The following is a 20,621-nucleotide window of genomic DNA, read 5'->3' as shown; positions in this document are numbered from 1 at the left end:
TTCAATATATTTACAGGTGGAGTTGTAAGAGAAGTGAATGCTAGGGTGTTGGCGAGAGGTGTGCGGGTTAAAAGATAAAGAATCTAACACAAAATGGGAGCTGATGCAGTTGCTCTTTGCTGATGACACTGTGCTCTTGGGAGAGTCTGAAATGAAATTGCAGAGGTTGATGGATGAAATTGGTAGAGTATGTAAAAGAAGGAAATTAAAAGTGAATATAGGAAAAAGTAAGACTATGAGGGTAACGAAAATATTAGGTAATGAAAGGCTGGATATCAGACTGGAGGGAGAGAGTATGGAGGAGGTGAATGTATTCAAATATTTGGGAGTGGACGTGTCAGCAGACGGGTCTATGAAAAATGAAGAGAATCATAGAATAGACAAGGAGAAAAATAGTGAGTGGTGCACTGAGGAGTCTTTGGAGACCTAGAGTCTATCTGGAGGGTATTCAGGGGAGCAACGCCCCCGCGGCCCGGTCCACGACCAGAACTTTATCCATGGAACTAAAGAGGGGAATGTGTGAAAGTATAGTTATACCAACGATCTTATGGGTGTGAAGCATGGGCTGTGGATGTTGCAACAAGGAGAAGGCTGGAGGCAGTGGAGAAGTCATGTCTGAAGGCAATGTGTGGTGTGAATACAATGCAGAGAATCTGTAGTTTGGAGTTTAGGAGGAAGTATGCGATTACGATAACAGTTATCCAGAGAGCTAAGGGGAGGTTGTTGAGGTGATTTGGACATGTAGAAAGGATGGAACAAAATATATTGACTTCGATAGTGCATAAATCTGTAGTGTGGGGGGAAGGTGGCATAGAGGTCGGTTTAGGAAATTTTTGAGGTTGGGGTAAAGGAGGTTTTGTGTGCGAGGGGCTTTGACCTCCAGCAAGCATGTGTGATCATGTTAGATAGGAGTGAATGGAAACAAATGGTTTTTAGGATTTGACATGCTGTTCGAGTGTGAGCAAAGTAACATTTATGAAGGGATTCAGGGAAACCGGCAGGCCGGACTTGAGTCCTGGAGATGGGAAGTACAGTGTATGCACTCTGAAGGAGGGGTGTTAGTGTTGCAGTTTTATAACTGTAGCATAAGAGCGCCTCGGGCAAACAAGGGATGGAGTGAGTTATTGTGAAAGTTTTTATTTTTAGGGCCACCCTGGCTTGGTAGAAGGCGGCCGATGCGTTAATGAAAAAAAAATACATATATGCACAGCCTACATGGATATTTTGACTATGAAAGCTGCATTTGGTTAATAGTTGTGACATTTCCAGTTCATTGTTGCTAGACTCAAGTTATATATCTACTTCAAAAACTACTATACCTCGTAGCATTTCGCTTCCACATCATTTCAAACAACTAGCATATGTAGCAGACTACTTAACACATTTTTAACCAATTATTTAACATGTTTTTAGGCTCAGAAGAGCCTTTAACCTCAGAATTTAGTTAATCTTTTCACGAAAGATAGATATAGTTTTATCAAAACACTTTTGTGCAGTATCATTGGTCATGCAGTGAGTTGAATGCCAAATATCAAATTGAACCTTTTCACGCAAATTACCAATGCCAGAAAAGAAAAGAAAGTCACTGGCTACTAGGGGAAGAACAATTTTCGCTCCTGTTATCTGAACATGTCTTCCAACTCCAAAGTTAACAAATTTGGGTAAATACATATTTGAGAACAAATAATCATATTGAGGAGTTGGTGGAGCTGCAGAGAGTTCATCAAGTGAGACGTTCTCTGGGAGAATCATTCTCCTCATCACTATATCTTTAAATACTTGCTTGTTTTCTAGTTTTTCTCGGAATTCAGTGTCGAACTGCTTAGTATACTTCCAGAAGTTATCCTTTACATTGTAAGGGGTTGATATGGTGTGTGATACTGCAGAAGTATGATAACCCATTGGCAACACTTTGGAATAGCCTGTCATGTAACGGCGAAGATCAATGGAATGTAAGCTGTTAATATTGTAGACGTCGCGTAACACGCCAGCCTCCCTTACTAGCTCAACTAATGCAGTGTTCACTATACCAATAAATCCTGAGTTAAAAGAGATGTCATGAGATCTACACATGTCATAAAACTTCTTAACTTCAGAGGTGTCTAGTATGCCACATTCTAAGTAATCTGTCGTAACATTAGTTGCTTCTGGAGTACCAAATGCTTCTATGAGTAGAGGTGTGTGTTCATTATTTTTAAGTTCATTAAGAAATAATTTCAACTTTTCGGGATCCTTTTCAAGATCTACTTTCACTTGTCGTTCAATCTCTGTTGTCTGACTGTGGTCTGTAAGTTGTCCAAGTTGCTGATTATCAATAGGTTTTTTGCTGATGTAATCATCAAGAAGCTTCACAAACAACGTAGTAATTGAAAACAAACTAGGACCATCAATTACACCATGATGAAAATTAAACATCAATTTGTTCCTATATGGAAACTTTTCGTTCAATTCCGGCCAGATACAAGGGGTGTCGGTTGGCGACGGCAGAAGTCGAACTTGCCAGAGTGGTCCATCAGTCAAGTTGAAGTTAGTGTCGACCATAACCTGCCATTCTTTTAATGAATCTGGACCTTCAACAACCTGAAGGACAGGATGAACAAGATTAATACAAAGCTGAAATTTTATGACAGGAAGATAATGAAAGGTAATCTTGAAGTATTTATGGCTACGAACACCTGGTACAGTGTTTTAAATGAGTCATATAACAGAATCATGATTCATCTTGTCGAGAAACTTACATATACATGTATGTCAACTAATCCAATTCTCCCAGATTACTGATATCCAAATACTCGTGATAATTTTATCAGATATATAAAACCTAAAGTAATTAATCAATGTTCCTATATAACTGCAACAAATAACCAAAAAAGTTTGATAAAAATAAACACTTTGATTACATAACTTGCAATATAATCTCACTAGATTCCCATTAACGATTTGTTATTTATTCACCAGAATAGGATAAAAACACAAAGGAATGCTTAATCAGTATTAATTAGATAACAATTGTCCTTCAAATTGTTAGTGAGAGATTATTTTCAAGTTCCACTAGTCATTAATATGAGGACACCTGGAAAAAACAGAAATAAGATGGAACACAAAAGAAAGCTCAGTAGTAAGTATTTAATACATGACCTGCATACTGACAACAGGCAATTATTTTGATGGTGAAGCAGTAGTATTTGACCTCCATACTGACAACGTGGTCTTCCCTCCTAGCCATAGATGTTTTCTAGCTCATCTGTGTTCAACCATCTTGCAAATTTTGAGACAACCATTCAGTACTGTTGAAGAAATGCTTGGTTTAGTCAATACTATAAATGTCGTATAATTGTTTTCTTAATATTCCAAGTTAAACTTTACTCTGAAGTGTTTGCACATTATTGCTCGAGTAAAATCACTCTTTCAAAGATATTTTATGATGTAGGAAACTAGGGCTACTGATCTGTAATTTTTAGTTAGTTCTCTATTTCTTCCTTTACACAAAGGGGCTATTTAAGGTCTCTGGTATTACACCTTGATGATGAAGTCTCGTACTAGTGGTATTTCTCACTTTTTTTTATATGAATAGTAAATTCTATGACTCTGGTCAAGGTGCTGAGTCAGTGGACATGTTTTCAATTTCTTTCTCGAATTCTTTTTAATTAGTAATAATATCAGTTAGTTGGTCTGCACTGCCTTCCGATGGAATGAAAAGTGTTTCTGCATTCTCCACTCTGCTGTCATTTAGTGGGATGCTGAACACCGACTCTTATTGTTCTTTTAGAAATTCGCTCATTTCCTGTTAATCGTCAGTATACGAATCTCCTTTCATTCAGGGTCCAGTTCTACAGGTATTTCTTAGCTTGGATTTTGCATGTGACTGGAAATATTTGGGGTCGCTTACAGTATACTGGATGACCTTTCGTTCCCTCCGTGCTTCATACATACTACTACTACTACTACTACTACTACTACTACTACTACTACTACTACTACTACTACTAATAATAATAATAATAATAATAATAATAATAATAATAATAATAATAATAATTATTATTATTAGTAGTAGTAGTAGTACTAGTAGTAGTAATAGTAGTAGCAGTAGTAGTAGTAGAAGTAGTAGTAGCAGCAGTAGTAGTAGTAGTAGTAGTAGTAGTAGTAGTAGTAGTAGTAGTAGTAGTTGTTATTATTAAATATCAAATTATTTCCAGAAATAAAGTTGAATTTGCTTTTCATTATTTTACTTGTTTCGTTGTCTTTGTAAAACTTTTGAAAGAATGATACTTAACAGAATGTACAACAGAATCAGACACCAACTTTCCCCCTACCTATATGGGTTCATGAAAGGTAAAAGTGTGCAGAACTGTATTTCCACCTTTCTCACTGCCTAGTTTTACCACATTTCCTGATCTAAAATCTGAATTTGATATCGTGAATAGAACCGTTATACTACATGAACTAGCCAAAATGAATATTGGTGGTAGCTTACTCTGCTGGATAATAGGATACCTGTCAAATAGACTATCCTCTGTCCTCTACCAAGGCTTTAGAAGCGAGTCTAAAGAAATATCCCTAGGTACACCGCATGGAGGAGTTCTCAGTCCCATGCTATTTAATATTCTGATTAATGCTCTCCTAAATGCTCTACCTGCCTCACCTAAACATATAGCTATAAGTTATGCTGATGACATCATGATCCACAAAACAAGGCATAAGAAGATGAGTACCATTCTTAATGAAGTTCAAGCAGTTTGTAATCGACTAGGCCTCATAATATCCTCCTCTAAAACAAAGATATTAACAAGCAAACGACATACCCCACCCATCCATTTGCAGGGTGAAAACATTAGCTACGTTAAAAATTACAGATATCTTGGTGAAGATGTACCCTTTAACAAATCCACTATACCTGAGCTAAATAAGAAATGTAAAGATAGGCTAAATGCTCTCAAAGCTGTTGCTGGCTACAACCCCAACTATGGTGCTAATGTGAGAATCGTGAGAATGATGTACATAGCCTATGTTAGGTCCTTAATTGATTATGCTGCTCCCATGTTGATATTAGCTAGAGAAAGTTCTCTCTGACACTTGGAGTTAATGCAAAATGAAGCTCTCAGAATTATTCTTGGCTTCCCCAAATCTACAAAGGTTCTTAATATGAGGAAGGAGCTTGGTATTTCTAGTATCAGTGATAGGATTGTTGAGATTAACACTACTCGGTATTAGAATTTTAAGAAATGAACCAGACACTGTCACAATGAACCTTACTAAGTGTCTCAAAGTTAATAAACACAGATCTAAATGGATTGTGAAAACATGCAATTGCATTAAGTTTTATAACCTGCATGAACTGTATCACTGTAGACAAAAAGAGCATTTCAACCCTCCATGGAAGATGTGCTCATTTAATATCTGAAAGTCCCTCCCAAGAAGCTCATTGCTAGTAATTCCTTCCTTAAATCACTTGTAAAAACAACTGCTCAAGAAGAAATTTCTCGCCTAGCTGGTAGTAATAAGTTATCACAAATTATATACACTGATGGATCTAAACAGGAGTCTTCTGACAGGGCTGCATCTGCTCTTGTTGCCACCTCCCTAGTTAAGAACGATAATAAACTTGTTGAACTAGGCATAAGAAATTACAACTTGGCGTCTACATTGCAAATTGAATTGTTTGCAATCGTAATGGCGCCAAAGCTAACTTATGACACTGAGCCTTACTCTATCATCATTACTGATTCTATGTCATCACTGAATGCTCTTAACTCATAAAATGACTTCAACAACATGCTCATTGGAAAAGCCAGGTGTAGACACTCAAAAATCAGGGACAAAGGAATTAATGCACAATTGCTATGGATCTCATCACACATTGGATTACTCCTTCGTGATAAAGTTGATATGTTAGCCAAGAATAGTACCCAGAAGGAGAATGTAGAATATAACTTCGGTATATCTGTGTCTAGCATTAGGAATAATATTAGGAGAGAAGTAAATAATGAAAATGATTGTTATAAGAATGCAATTAGAAGCCTGAGTAGATCTATAACCCACTATGATAAAATGAACATAGATAAGTATGTTTATGGAGCAACGTGCAATGTGAAACAGACTGACTGATGTTGTAGTGGCCAGGCTTAGGTTTGGTTACAAGTACTGACTGATGTTGTAGTGGACAGGCTTAGGCTTGGTTACAAGTACTTCTGGCAGTTTGGGAGACACATAGAGATGATGATCAAACTAAATGCAAATTATATGATCAGGCATATGGTCACTGTCTTGAACACTAAGTGCTTAATTGTCCACTTATTGAGGAATACAGAGACAGACAGTATAATAACCTATGTGACATGTCAAGATATCTAATTAATGAAAATAAGACACCAGATATACTAAGCAAATTTCCTAAATTTGTTTGTAACAGATAAGTGAACTATAGACACGTAGATATAAATCCATATGTACTCCTGTTAACCCTTTGGGGCCTAGTTCCTAGGTCTTTTGTGTATCCATATGCTTTTGCACTACAGTCCACAGGATGGATATGGGGTGCACAATAAACTAGCCATTTCGGTGGCAAAATCTAAAAAATCTTGAATATATCTAGTAAAATTTACAAAATCTTCAATTATCCGAGTAGGTCGTCATAATATATCGCTGAAGACAAGTGGTAACTCGTCTTAGTGAACACAATATATAGTGTATCATTATATTATGGCTGGAAAAGCTTCTATTTCAAACAAGTGAAAACGAAACTTTATTTAGAGGCCAGAAAGCGTAAAATAATATATAAGGAAATATATTCGACAACTGGTATACATATTTTATCGCTAACAGTGTATATTAAATGATAATTTACCTTAAAGTCTAAGGCAGGTTTGGGCATGGAACAATGCCACCACTGGTCGTCCCGCTGACGAAAACATGTCCTCAACACCTCAACTTTGCTGATAACAACAACATATTGTTAATTCCTTTATTACACTTTCCACTGATGTTTTACTAGCGTTTATTATAGTTCAATATTAAACCATATTATATTTTACTAATTAAAGCATCCAAACATAAACTTTTAATATGATTTACAAATTTTCTTTTGTACAAATAAAGCCAATTAGAGTGAAAGGAAAACGAATGGTGAAATTCGCTTGTAAAGTATTCTCTAATTAAATCAAACTTTTTCATCACAAATTTTACTCTTTCATTAACATAAAGAATAATAATTAACATTCACACTATAACAAAAGTCCAGGACTTACACAGATTATAACATGACAAACACTGCTAGTTTATAATGTCAGTTTTATGTGAGGATGAAGATTGTGGGAGGTTTTACATCTGAACAAAATGAATAGTCATAATACAAATGTATTATGGAGTATATGTTGATAACATAAGAAAAAATTATGAAAAGAGATGGATAAAGAAAAATTAATGGAACCTTAAAGATCGTTGTTGCCATGGATACTTATGTCTTGAGTAAGTGATGAGTGTCTTGAGTAAATGATGAGTGTCTTGAGTAAGTGATGAGTGTCTTGAGTAAGTGATGAGTGTCTTGAGTAAGTGATGAGTGTCTTGAGTAATTGATGAGTGTTTTGAGTAAGTGATGAGTGTCCTGAGTAAGTGATGAGTGTCTTGAGTAAGTGATGAGTGTCATAAGTAAGTGATGAGTGTCTTGATTAATTGATGAGTGTCTTGAGTAAGTGATGAGTGTCTTGAGTAAGTGATGAGTGTCCTGAGTAAGTGATGAGTGTCTTGAGTAGTTGATGAGTGTCTTGAGAAAGTGATGAGTGTTGTTGAGAAATGGTATTACCAGCTAAGTTTAAATATAGGAAAAACTTAACTTAGAAAGACAACTCATCGCCTGCACAGCCGCCCCTGCAGAAGAGGTCTTGAGAAGCTGTCGAAGTCATTCCTCAATGGGCTGAAATGAGTTATAATTTGTAAGATTATAAATTACCCCTAGGGGGTGTTATGTCAGCATATTTCATTCACTGATTGCTGACAAACTTACTTGTGTGGATTCAAAAGTCCGCCCCTTACTGCCGACTATAGGTTGATTACAAACTCCTTGTGACTCAAGAACTGCTCAGTCCCCAGTACTAAAAGAAATTCGTAACCTACCTTGCTCTTGTAGCATGAGCTATGGTGTTCTTCACACCTTCGGCAGATATTGGTGACTTGATAGAAGCTGAAGTGTCCTTGGATGTCCACGTCTTCCATAGTCTAGGAAAACGCACACTGGTAGACTATGTTCCACAAGATTTGTCTTTATTGTTCACAATCTTATCACTAAAGAAGCTGATCACACTTCTCTGTAAGTGTTTTCGTGTTTTGTGAGACACTTTGTTCACACTAACGCACAGATCGTTCTTTGTTGGTTATCCTGGCGTTAGTGTCACTCTCATTGGAGTCAAAAGTAATCTGAAGACGCCACAGCACCCCACGCCGCTGCTGCCCCCAGCACAAAGGAAAAGCTGACCTAGTACTTTTGCTTCCTTGCCACTTCCTCGATGAAGCAAAGCAGAATGTTTAAATCTTGCTGTCTTAAGCATAGACAACAATGTCCACTATCTTTAGTATGGTAACAAAGTGGGAGTAGGATTTTCCTTAATTGTCCAGCTACGGTAAGAGATGTACTGTCTCTTATTAAAATACACTCTGCAACACTGGACTGCAAGAAGTGGCGGTCGCTTGACCACAGGTCGTATACTAGTACTGCATCTGGGATCAATTACTCGCTGTAGCAGTAAACAAGATATTTGCCCCTTCTGAGAGGGCTGGGTCCCTCAGGGCTGAAAGAGGCTGAAGGGGCTGAAGGGGGCTGATACCCCCCTCCTGGAGAAAATTTCTCCACACTGGCGGGCGGCGGAGGCTCGTTGCAGGTGAACTATTCATCACTTAACATTAATTTGATTTTCTCACTCGCCACCACTGTTGCTTGTCTTTTCTGAACAGCGTTAGTCTGTGTGGTTTCTGGAGAATCACTAATTTTGTTTTCAACACTGTGTAATTCTAATGGCACTAGTTTATTTATTGTCTGCTTATTCACAACACCTTTGCTTAAAACATCAACTGTCCTGATGATTCCATTTGCATCAGGATATATGGTCACAATTTTTCCAATTGGCCATTGGGACCTTGGACCATCAATGTCAATAATCACTATGTCACCAGGTCTTAAGGACTTATGATTTTCAGGAACACCAGCTCCATAGAAGTGCTCTATCAATGAGGTAAGATAGTCTTCTCTCCAAAATTTCTCCCAACGTTCAATCACTTTATTAAGGTGTTTGAATTTACGTCTTAGTTGCTCAGGTTCGAAATAAGTAGGAACCTCTATGATTTCTTTGTCATTCATGGGAGTAACAGGTTCGAGAATTCTGCCATGGAGTAAATGAGATGGACTTAACACTTCTAAATTGTCCAGATCATCGGTAACATAAGTTAGAAGTCTGTTGTTGACTCTATTTTCTAATTCTGTCACAACTGTACAGAATTCTTCTAAGTCGATTATTTGACAATGAAGAGTCTTCCTTAAACAACGTTTTACAATGCCGATCATTCTTTCACAAAATCCGCCGTGCCATGGAGATTTAGGAGGAATGTATCTCCAACGACAACTGCGTTGATTCAGCATCTGTTGTACTTCTGGTTGATCAAAGATCTTGCTTATATAAGCAGCACCAGCAACAAAGTTCGTTGCATTATCTGAAATCATCAGTCTGGGACATGCCCTTCTGGCTGCAAACCTTCTGAATAATTTGATAAAGGTTTCAGCAGACATGTCAGTGGCTACTTCTAGATGTACTGCTCTAGTTGTAGCACAAGTGAACAAACAGATGTACACCTTGATGGGAACTTTGTCAACTGTTTTGGTTAAAATTATTCGTCCAGTGTAATCTACACCTGTCACCTCAAATGGAGTGATATGACAAACTCTTTCAGAGGGATATGGAGGTGGACCTGGATACTGATATACTCGCATATCGTAGTGACGACAAGTAATACAGTCCCTTATTTGTTTTTTCACACTTTGTCGACCTTGAGGTATCCAGTAGGATTGTCGTATATGACAAAGTGTGTCAGCTACCCCAACTTGTAACACGTTACTGTGGGCGTTTTGCACAATCAGTTTTGTTAGCCAATGATTCTTGGGGATCAATATTGGATGTATGGCTTCTTTAGGTAGTGAAGAATTATGAATTCTTCCTCGACATCTTATAAACTTTTCTGAGTCGAGATAAAGTCCTAAAGAATTAATCATAACAGGTTTCTTTGGGGATTTATTTTGTGTTTCTAGAAATTTATATTCTGTAGAGAAAACATCTTTCTGTAATAGTTTCACCCAGTATTTAATGGGTACAAGACATTCATAATTAGGTTTTATTCCTTTAATGAATTTAAAGACAAGAGCTGTAACTCTTAAGAGTTTACCCAAAGATGAGTTTTTAGATCCATCAATGACTATTTCTGTTGTGTCTGCAGTATTTACACAACTTATTTCTGCTGTGTTCAAGCAGACTGTTTCTTCTGGCATAATGTGAGCTTTTTGCTGAGGCCAGTTATTTTCATTAGAGAGCCAGTTCGGTCCGTGGAGCCATAATTTATTATCCACAAATTTCTTGAGTGGGACACCAGGTGACAACATGTCAGCTGGATTCTCTTGGGTAGAGACGTGGAGAAAGAGATAATCTCTCTGCATCTCTTTTATTTCTGCTACTCTGTTCTGTACATAAGCCAACTTACTCTTATTATTTAACCACTGGAGAACTGCTTCATTATCAATCCAGATCACGGTTTTTTCAATAGCGAGATGATCAAGTACTTTGTTGAGATAGACAGCTAATTTTGTACCTACATAGAGTGCTGTCAGTTCCAATTGTGGTACTGTTCTGACCTTCAAGGATGCTACCCTGGCCTTTGAAGAAATTAGTGTACTTTCTTCAGCATTACTCATGTAAGCTACAGCGCCATAACCTCTGGTTGACGCATCACAGAACACATGTAATGTGTACTTGTTTCCCTCTTGACCTTTTTGTCTGGGAATTTTAATTTGATGAAGTTGTTTAAACTCCATGGATATTTCATCAAATGCTTGACTCATTTCTAGAGGCAAGTTCTCATCCCATCCAATTTTGAGTTTCCATGCATCTTGCATAAGTAATTTACCCTTTATGGTAATTGGTGAGACGAGTCCTAGAGGATCAAAACATTGTGATACCTCTGTCAGTAAACTACGTTTAGTGAGTGTACTGCATGATTTATTGTTTATCTTTTTGAGACTCAAAGTATCTTCCTGTGTTTTCCAATTTAGTCCCAGCATATTGTTGCAATCAGGAATTTCAACTTCAGGGAAATTTTCTTTGATAAGTTCCCTTAATTGCTTTGAATTAGTATTCCACATCCTTAGAGGCATATTTGCTTCTTTCATCTCCTTGTTAGCTTCTCTGTATAAGGATTTCAAATCCTCCTCTTTATTCACAGTACCTTGAAGATTGTCCACATAGAAACTTTTCTTTAAGATTTCTTTGAAGGGACTTTCAGATTTCTTCAAATGTGTATTTAGAGTAGCTTCTAGTAAGAATGGAGAGGATGTTGCACCAAATAATACTGATTTGAAACGATAAGTTTTCACAGGACTTTGAGGATCATGTGGATTTTCAGGCCGCAAGAATCGAGTATAATCTCTATCTATTTCTTGTAGTCCTACTCTTAAGAAAGCTTAGGAAATATCAGCCGTGTAGGCATATGTGTTTGTGCGAAATTTCATAAGCACGTCTCCAAGCTTCTCAGTTAGTGAGGGTCCGGTCATCAGACAGTCATTAAGACTTGCTACATCTTTATTTGCACCTGCACTGCAATTATATACAACACGTAGTGGAGTGGTTTCAGAATCTTTTCTGACTCCATGGTGCGGCAGATAATGAGCTTCTGTCTTAAACTTATCTTCGACTATTTCCTCAATGAATTTATTGTCCAACTGTTCTTGTATGATATTATCATAGACAGTCAGTAGCTCTGGATTCTTCCTGACCTCATGTATTTGTGCTTTCATCTGTCCGAAAGCCATGCGATAATTGATAGGCAGATGTGGTGGATTTAATTTCCATGGTAACCTAACCCAATACTGTCCATCTTTAAATTTGACAGTGTCCAAATATTGGTTATAAGTCTGAGACTCTTGTGGGCTTGGTTTATTTACGTCAATACCTATCGCATCTAAATCCCACAACTTATCAACTGGTTAATTCATTTCTTCCAGTAATGATAATTTTTGCTGTGGTACATGATCAGCAGTTATTCTCGTAACTAGTACATTTTCCACTGAATCAATATCAGCTTCTTTCCCACTTTGAGAGGAAATGGGACCACATGTCAAGTGGCCTCCTGCTGTTTTCAGCAAGTGAACATCATGTTTACTTACTAAATTTTGAACAAAACAGTGATAATAATCACTTCCAATGATTAAATCAATTGGACTAATTGTGTCAGTCTGTATGTCAGTGCAGGCTAACTTGACCTTAGCTGCTTTCAGTGCTGCAACTGTTTCTTTTAATCCCTGGATCTGCACAGACTTAGGCAAATCATCTTCTACCACAGTTTCTACTGTCTTTTTCCTGTTTCCTATTCCAACAGTGATTCTGGCTAGGTCATATGTCTGTTTACCAGAATTGTGGAAAAAACCAGCTATATCTAACTGTATTTTGGCATAGGGTTTTTATTCAGTTTCTGCAACACTGTTCTTCTTATGAAGGACCTCTGTGAGCCTTGATCAAATAGTGTTAACACACTGGCTTTGTGTAATTTATTAGATAACTCAACTTGAGCTATCAGGAGAGCAGTTGCTTTAAACTTATCTCTCACATTTACTGCTGTTGCCTGTTGATTTCCTGATTCTGTGGAAGTCTTCAGCTGTTCAGCAAAAGTATTTGGGCATAATGCTGTATGATGCATACCCTTGCATTTAAAACACTTCTTCAGTGAGCATTTTCCTCCCTTGTGTTCACCTAAACACTTGATGCACCTTTTCAGCTGATGAACACGTTGTTTACGTGCCTCCATTGATGTGTATTGACTACAATACTGTGCCCAATGTGTTCCATCACAAAATACACACTTTGGAGTATGTTTATGTGTGACAATTTGTTTACTGTCTGTTGTATTCACAGCTTGATAAATGCCTGTACGGGATTTCCCATTCTGTGGTTTAGTGGGAGTAGGTATACTCTTTTTATACTGAGTTGAAGGTTTATTATCCACGAGATTTGTGGATTTTTCATCTTGTCTTGTTGCTTGCATGCATGAAACTATTGTTTGTAAACCATTGCTAATTTCTTCACAAGTGAAATAGCATTTATTGAATATAATATTTAATCGTTCAATAGTTTGTGGTGACAACTTATACTGTACAAAACCACTGATAAACTAATCACATTGCCTTAGGTCATATTTAGCACCTAGAGATCTGAGACTATTGTCTAATGTGATTCTAAATGCTTGTAAGTCTGAAAAACAATGTTTGGGTGGTCAAGCTTGATATTATGACTGCATGTCTAACTCTGGCCTTGTCAGCATCAAAGTAATTGTCTGCTAAGACACTTAAGGCAATTTGATAATTACCTTTAACCACCGGAAATGACTTAATCAGTTCATAGGGTTCTCCCTTCACAAGATATTTAAAATAATTGAACTTAGCAATCTCATCTATGTCAGTTCGTGAATTTACTATGGATTGAAAACCACTAATGAATTCTTCATAATTATGACCTTGGAAAATAGGTAATGACAATGTAGGTAAGCTTGGTAATGGGACATTTGTTGTTGTTACAGGTGTAACAGGTGTTTGACCACTAGTTACAGTAGGTCTCTGTGACAGAGTTTTGCGGCAGATAGCCTGTACTCCTTTCCACCTTAATTGTTGATTACTAAAAGTATCCAAAACATTTTTAATTTCATCCTCAGATGGATCTGATTCAAGAAATTTATTTTCATAATGTGAATAGTCTGAATTAATTATTTGCAGACGTTGTGTAAGTAATTCAAATTTGACCTCAAGATCATCAAAATCTATGTTTGTATATTGAGTTAATCCTATACAGACTGAAATTAGATTTTCTAATTGTGTAATCTTAGTCTGTAAAGACTGAAACTGAGTTTTCAAACAAGCCATTTTAATGGTATACTGAAAATTCTAGCACCACACTTAGAGTGTTTAAAAACACTGTACTGCTATAAACAGCTGAGATTTTGTTATGCTTAAGTCAGCAATAATCGAGTCAGACACTACTGACCTATTAAGCTTAATTAACCTCAGGGTCAATGACCATGAAGGGTACAGAGTACATATGGCTGGTGTTTATGGCTTGAGTTTGCTGTGTCAGCCTGACCACGATGATTAATCGTAAGTAACGATGTTATACACTTCATTCACTATACACTATAAATGTCACTGTATAATTGTAAATCACACGTGAATATTACTTACACATATATAAATGTCACTGTTAATATGTATTTGAAAGCATACACTTTATATATAAGTTCCTTTAATATAACAGGTATATCTATAAGAAACAAACTTTAACACAATCTTGTCTCTTAATTTCTATAAACATTATAAACACTATGTATATACACTCAGACAAACCGAACCTCAGTTGGGTTGTTGTCGTCTTAGTCAGCGCTTCTTCGAGCTTGGAGCAGTGGATGCCGGGTGCCATCCCCCGTTTTCTTGTTGGGTGAGTCACTCAGCTCCTGTTTTCTTTGGGTGAACGCTGGGTGAGCGCCCGTTTTCTTTTGGCTGCCCATTCTCTGTGATTGAGTCTGGAGGGACTCATTTATACTGATTTAAATTGTAAAACACTAGTTTTCGAAGGACCTTGGCTCGTAGGTTATTTGTACACTGTAGTACAACATATTTGGACCACAGTGTGGCCTTTATCAGGTTCGAGCACGACCAACATGTTGAGAAATGGGTTATCAGCTAAGTTTAAATATAGGGAAAATTTAACTTAGATAGACAACTCATCGCCTGCACAGCCGCCCCTGCAGACGAGGTCTTGAGAAGCTGTCAAAGTCTTTCCTCAATGGGCTGAAATGAGTTATAATTTGTAAGATTATAAATTACCCCTAGGGGGTGTTATGTCAGCATATTTCATTCACTGATTGCTGACAAACTTACTTGTGTGGACTGAAAAGTCCGCCCCTTACTGCCGGCTATAGGTTGATTACAAACTCCTTGTGACTCAAGAACTGCTCAGTCCCCAGTACTAAAAGAAATTCGTAACCTACCTTGCTCTTGTAGCATGAGCTATGGTGTTCTTCACACCTTCGGCAGATATCGGTGACTTGATAGAAGCTGAAGTGTCCATGGATGTCCACGTCTTCCATAGTCTAGGAAAACGCACACTGGTAGACTATGTTCCACAAGATTTGTCTTTATTGTTCACAATCCTATCACTAAAGAAGCTGACCACACTTCTCTGTAAGTGTTTATCGTGTTTTGTGAGACACTTTGTTCACACTAACGCACAGATCGTTCTTTGTTGGTTATCCTGGCATCATTGTCACTCTCAGTAGAGTCAAAAGTAATCTGAAGATGCCACAGCGCCCCACGCCGTTGCTGCCCCCAGCACAAAGGAAAAGCTGACCTAGTACTTTTGCTTCCTTGCCACTTCGTCGATGAAGCAAAGCAGAATGTTTAAATCTGGTACTGCATCTGGGATCAATTACTCGCTGTAGCAGTAAACAAGATATTTGCCCCTTCTGAGAGGGAAGGGTCCCTCAGGGCTGAAAGAGGCTGAAGGGGCTGAAGGGGGCTGATACCCCCCTCCTGGAGAAAATTTCTCCACAAGTGTCTTGAGTAAGTGATGAGTGTCTTGAGTAAGTGATGGGTGTCTTGAGTAAGTGATGAGTGTCTTGAGTAAGTGATGAGTGTCTTGAGTAAGTGATGAGTATCTTGAGTAAGTGATGAGTGTCTTGAGTAAGTGATGAGTGTCTTGAGTAAGTGATGAGTGTCTTGAGTAAGTGATGAGTGTCTTGAGTAAGTGATGAGTATCTTGAGTAAGTGATGAGTATCTTGAGTAAGTGATGAGTGTCTTGAGTAAGTGATGAGTGTCTTGAGTAAGTGATGAGTGTCTTGAGTAAGTGATGAGTATCTTGAGTAAGTGATGAGAGTCTTGAGTAAGTGATGAGTGTCTTGAGTAAGTGATGAGTGTCTTGAGTAAGTGATGAGTATCTTGAGTAAGTGATGAGAGTCTTGAGTAAGTAATGAGTGTCGTGAGTAAGTGATGAGTGTCTTGAGTAAGTGATGAGTGTCTTGAGTAAGTAATGAGTGTCTTTAGTAAGTGATGAGTGTCTTGAGCAAGTGATGAGTATTTTGAATAAGTGATGAGTGTCTTGAGTAATCGATGAGTGTCATGAGTAAATGATGAGTGTCTTGAGTGATGAATGTCTTCAAAACTTCACCAGGGACAAGCTGCATGATCACTGTGGAACTGTTTACATGGTTGTCACTCTCATTGTAAACAACTGAAGAATGAACTCTCTTTCCATATTTAAATAATGTAATATGGTCCTCTCTCACACCTTGCATTTGCATAAATGTGTATCAGAGATTTTTAAATTTAATTATTAATATTTTACATCATTAAGATAATTGCAAGTTTGCATATTCAATGTACTCTATTTAATGTTTAAATTCTGACGTAAATAACGACGGCATTTATTAGGATGATATAATAGTTTATAATTTACCCAAATTCCTTCGTTATAAAGTCACAGGTTTATTGGTGGCACCATCTGATATTACTTAATATTCCTCCACTAAGCCAAATTATACCTGGGACCAGAATAAATCAGAATGTATCAGATCTACAAAAGTTTATACCAAGATTCTTATTTATATGAGGAAGATGTTTGTCAACATATTCCAGAATATATTCAGCTGAACTCCTTACTAATTATTATATTTTTTCTCACGTTCACACTGGATTAAGGTAAAGATATTTTTAACGGATGCTAAGAATTTCACTATTTAATTAAATTTACCTCCTAACTGTCTTTAAAATTTTAATCAAGATAAATATGATTTTTTTAAATAATTATGAATTTGTTTATTTTTTGTGAAACGTACTTAATTATTCCCACAAAAATGACTTACAATATTCTCATGGAACAGTAGAACCATTATTAAGACAAACCCTAAACTATTAATTTTATCTTCACAAAATGATGGCAGATACTAAAAACACGCAGTAGACCACATTGAATGTTCATCCTAACATGACAATCGATTCTTGCCAAAACATGACTCACGAAATAGTAATGACACGATTGCAAACTAACCATACCACTGGTGTTTTGAGACTATGACCGCGGGTTCAAACCCCACCAGTGGTGTGGCTTTAAAAAACATTTTGTCTAGAAGGGCCAAGACATCAATATGTAATAATGACCAGCAAACAGCAACATTACTTCCCAAACTGCATCTCTTCAAATAATGTTCTTATTAACTCCAAACCAAAAATTATAATTAACTTTTTCATTAAATTCCATCATAGATATTACCATTCTTATAATTTAACATTATATTATTAAACTCATGTTCACTCCTATTTAACACACTTTATTAGTTCCATCTCTGTATATACCAGGCTGTATATTCCAGGCTGTATATACCAGGCTGTATATACCTGGCTGTATATACCTGGCTGTATATACCTGGATATATATACCAGACTGTATATACCAGGCTGTATATACCAGATTGTATATACCAGGCTGTATATATCAAGCTGTATATTCTAAGGTGTATGTACCAGGCTGTATATACCAGGCTGTATATACCAGGCTGTATATACCAAGCTGTATATTCTAAGCTGTATGTACCAGGCTGTATATACCAGGCTGGTAGTGTACGGCGCAATTGTCTGGCTCGCTACCACTGTAACATAAAAATTAATAATATTTCCTATATTTTCCCTAGATTGACTCTTACTTCTTGTGTAACAGACAGAATTTTGGGAGAGTTTCCCCTGCATTAGTCTAGTTTTAAACAAAAGGAAAACAAGAGGGATATAAGTATTTACGACGACGTTTCGGTCCGACTTGGACCATTGACAAAGTCACACTAACAGAGGTGGAGCAGGACGGCTATATATAGGCAGGAAGAGGTGGAGGTAGTAGTAGTAGTAGTAGTAGTAGTACAAGAATTGTATATAATACCGACAGGATGAAATGACACATGCACAACACCCGGGCATCCCCACCGTAGACGTTTCGCCATCCAGCCAGCCACTGGATGGCGAAACGTCCACAACAAAGACAACCAGACGCTGCACATGTGTCTTAATTTCATCAGTAGTTGTAGTAGAAGAAGAAGAGGTAGTAGTAGTGGTAGTGGTAGAAGTGGGAAATAAGGAAGACGAGCCAGTCAAATACAAAGGAAGGGGAGCACTGCAAGAGAGCTAGCTCTCTTGCAGTGCTCCCCTTCCTTTGTATTTGACTGGCTCGTCTTCCTTATTTCCCACTTCTACCACTACCACTACTACTACCTCTTCTTCTTCTACTACAACTACTGATGAAATTAAGACACATGTGCAGCGTCTGGTTGTCTTTGTTGTGGATGTTTCGCCATCCAGTGGCTGGCTGGATGGCGAAACGTCTACGGTGGGGATGCCCGGGTGTTGTGCATGTGTCATTTCATCCTGTCGGTATTATATACAATTCTTTTACTACTACTACTACTACTACTACTACCTCCACCTCTTCCTGCCTATATATAGCCGTCCTGCTCCACCTCTGTTAGTGTGACTTTGTCAATGGTCCAAGTCGGACCGAAACGTCGTCGTAAGGTTCTCTCTTTTATGTGCGGGTTATTTGTGTATCGTTCCAGTCACGGTATTGTGCCTTTTTGTTATTATTACATTTTATTTGTGAGTCTTTGGGGCCCAGTCCCTGGACCCATTATGTACCTCTGTAATGTGACTACCACCCACAGGATGGGTATGGGGTGCATAATATAGATATTAAACTAACTTCAACAACTTTGGTTAAAAGGAAGGAGCTCTAGCTTATTGAGAAAGAATCTGGCTCAGTAATTACAAGATTTTTAAGGATTATTTTATATTGACAAAGTTGTTTCTGCTTAGCTAAACTTACTGTGTTTATATCCTGACCGAAAGATGCATCAGTAATTTAGTGATGAAGTCGCTGAGAAGAAGTAAACTGAAATTTGTTTAGTGTGATTTATCAGGAATAAAACTTAAAAATATTTTAAACATAAAATAGGAAACCTGAGTCTATTCACTTGAATTTCACATTCCTTCAGCGCTTAATTAGGTGACAAATTTTCATGAACCTATGAATCTTCGCTGTCGATGGTTTCAGAAGTTACAGGGACCATACTAGTATTCTAGGAGAGGATATAACAGTAACAGTTGCACAGGCAATTGTTATAAGAGTTTGTCCCAAATTACCATACACTTGCTAGTTGTGAGTGAAGAAAATAAGATGGTAGAGGTTCTCCTTCGTGGATACTTCATTCTCAAGCCAATTATTTACATGAAAACTTTAAGAATTAGCTATAAATTCGACCTTTGCAACTCCAAAATATTTTTATACATATAATTAATCTACATATACAACTAGTTATTTACTCTTAATTATAAAAAAATATGTACTGATATTTGTCTGCATATCGTAATTAACAAAGTCCCTGAGTAGTTTATCAGTTTATATTGTTTTGTTTCATGAAGGGAATGACTGTAAATAATGATTCTGCATTCAACAATAATGTAGAAAAGAAAAGTAATATGAACCTGCTTCATTGTTAAGCAAAATAACACGTCTAGTACTGCATTATCACTGGAAGTTTTATACTTACTTATATAAGTGCACCAGAACATGAGAAAAATCTTCAGGGTTCAACAGAGTATCAGTATTTATGGTAACTTGAATTCCATTATGAAAGTGTTTGTTCTTGTTCTGTGCTACCATCATGTCCACCCTGAAGTCGCCTGGGTGAAGCCAAGTCGCCTCGTCATTATCACACCTGGGAAACAACAAAATGATTTTTATCAATCATAATATTAAATTAACAATTCTAAGAGAACATTCAAATATTATTACCATTTTTAAAGTATCGCAATCATTACTTGGAAAATTTGAATTTTCATTACTCCTGAGATACTGACAAATGTTAAATCCTCTTTCATCAGTCCTTAGCAATTTGTACTTAAAATATTTTGAAGCAAGATTGCTTAACAGAATTTTTCCTGATAAAGCAAAATGGTCGAGATATGTGGACGATGTTCCATGATTAATGTCCAAGAATGTAGATATAAACCACTTCCTTTTTGAATTAAATAGTCTAACTCCTTCTATAAAGTTCAATGACCAGTTTGAACGATAAAAACACATTAGTTTGTTTGAGATGTTTAAATTATTAGGGGAACCAAAAATTTAAATTCAAAATACAGAAAATCAACAAAAAACTGCTCTTATGTCCACTATTATTCTTCACATAATGACAGAGTTAAATTTCTTTATTCTCACGCCAAATGACTTCGAAAAGGCGATAAATGACATGCCATGCACTCTACCCCAGACCCAGACTCATGGAACTTCAT

The 20,621-nt window shown here is 37.1% G+C and overlaps 1 protein-coding gene across 2 annotated transcripts; it reads right to left on the bottom strand.

The window, feature by feature from the left end:
• Window positions 1-1,117: 1,117 nt before the first annotated feature.
• On the bottom strand, window positions 1,118-20,054 carry LOC128691955 (uncharacterized). Of its 2 annotated transcripts, XM_070092218.1 has the most exons (3): window positions 19,877-20,054; window positions 6,848-6,935; window positions 1,118-2,580 (listed from the first exon to the last, which is right to left on the bottom strand). In XM_070092218.1, exons 1-3 carry the CDS (start codon window positions 19,990-19,992, stop codon window positions 1,441-1,443), a joined length of 1,344 nt encoding a protein of 447 aa, XP_069948319.1. In that variant the 5' UTR covers window positions 19,993-20,054; the 3' UTR covers window positions 1,118-1,440. The 2 variants fall into 2 exon arrangements, with proteins under 2 accessions (XP_069948319.1, XP_069948320.1); XM_070092219.1 differs by lacking the exon at window positions 6,848-6,935 and having other exon boundaries at window positions 19,877-19,999.
• Window positions 20,055-20,621: the final 567 nt, after the last annotated feature.

The sequence above is a fragment of the Cherax quadricarinatus genome, chromosome 38 (assembly GCF_038502225.1).
Source record: "Cherax quadricarinatus isolate ZL_2023a chromosome 38, ASM3850222v1, whole genome shotgun sequence".
Taxonomy (NCBI): domain Eukaryota; kingdom Metazoa; phylum Arthropoda; class Malacostraca; order Decapoda; family Parastacidae; genus Cherax; species Cherax quadricarinatus.
This window is presented reverse-complemented; position numbering and strand designations above follow the sequence as displayed.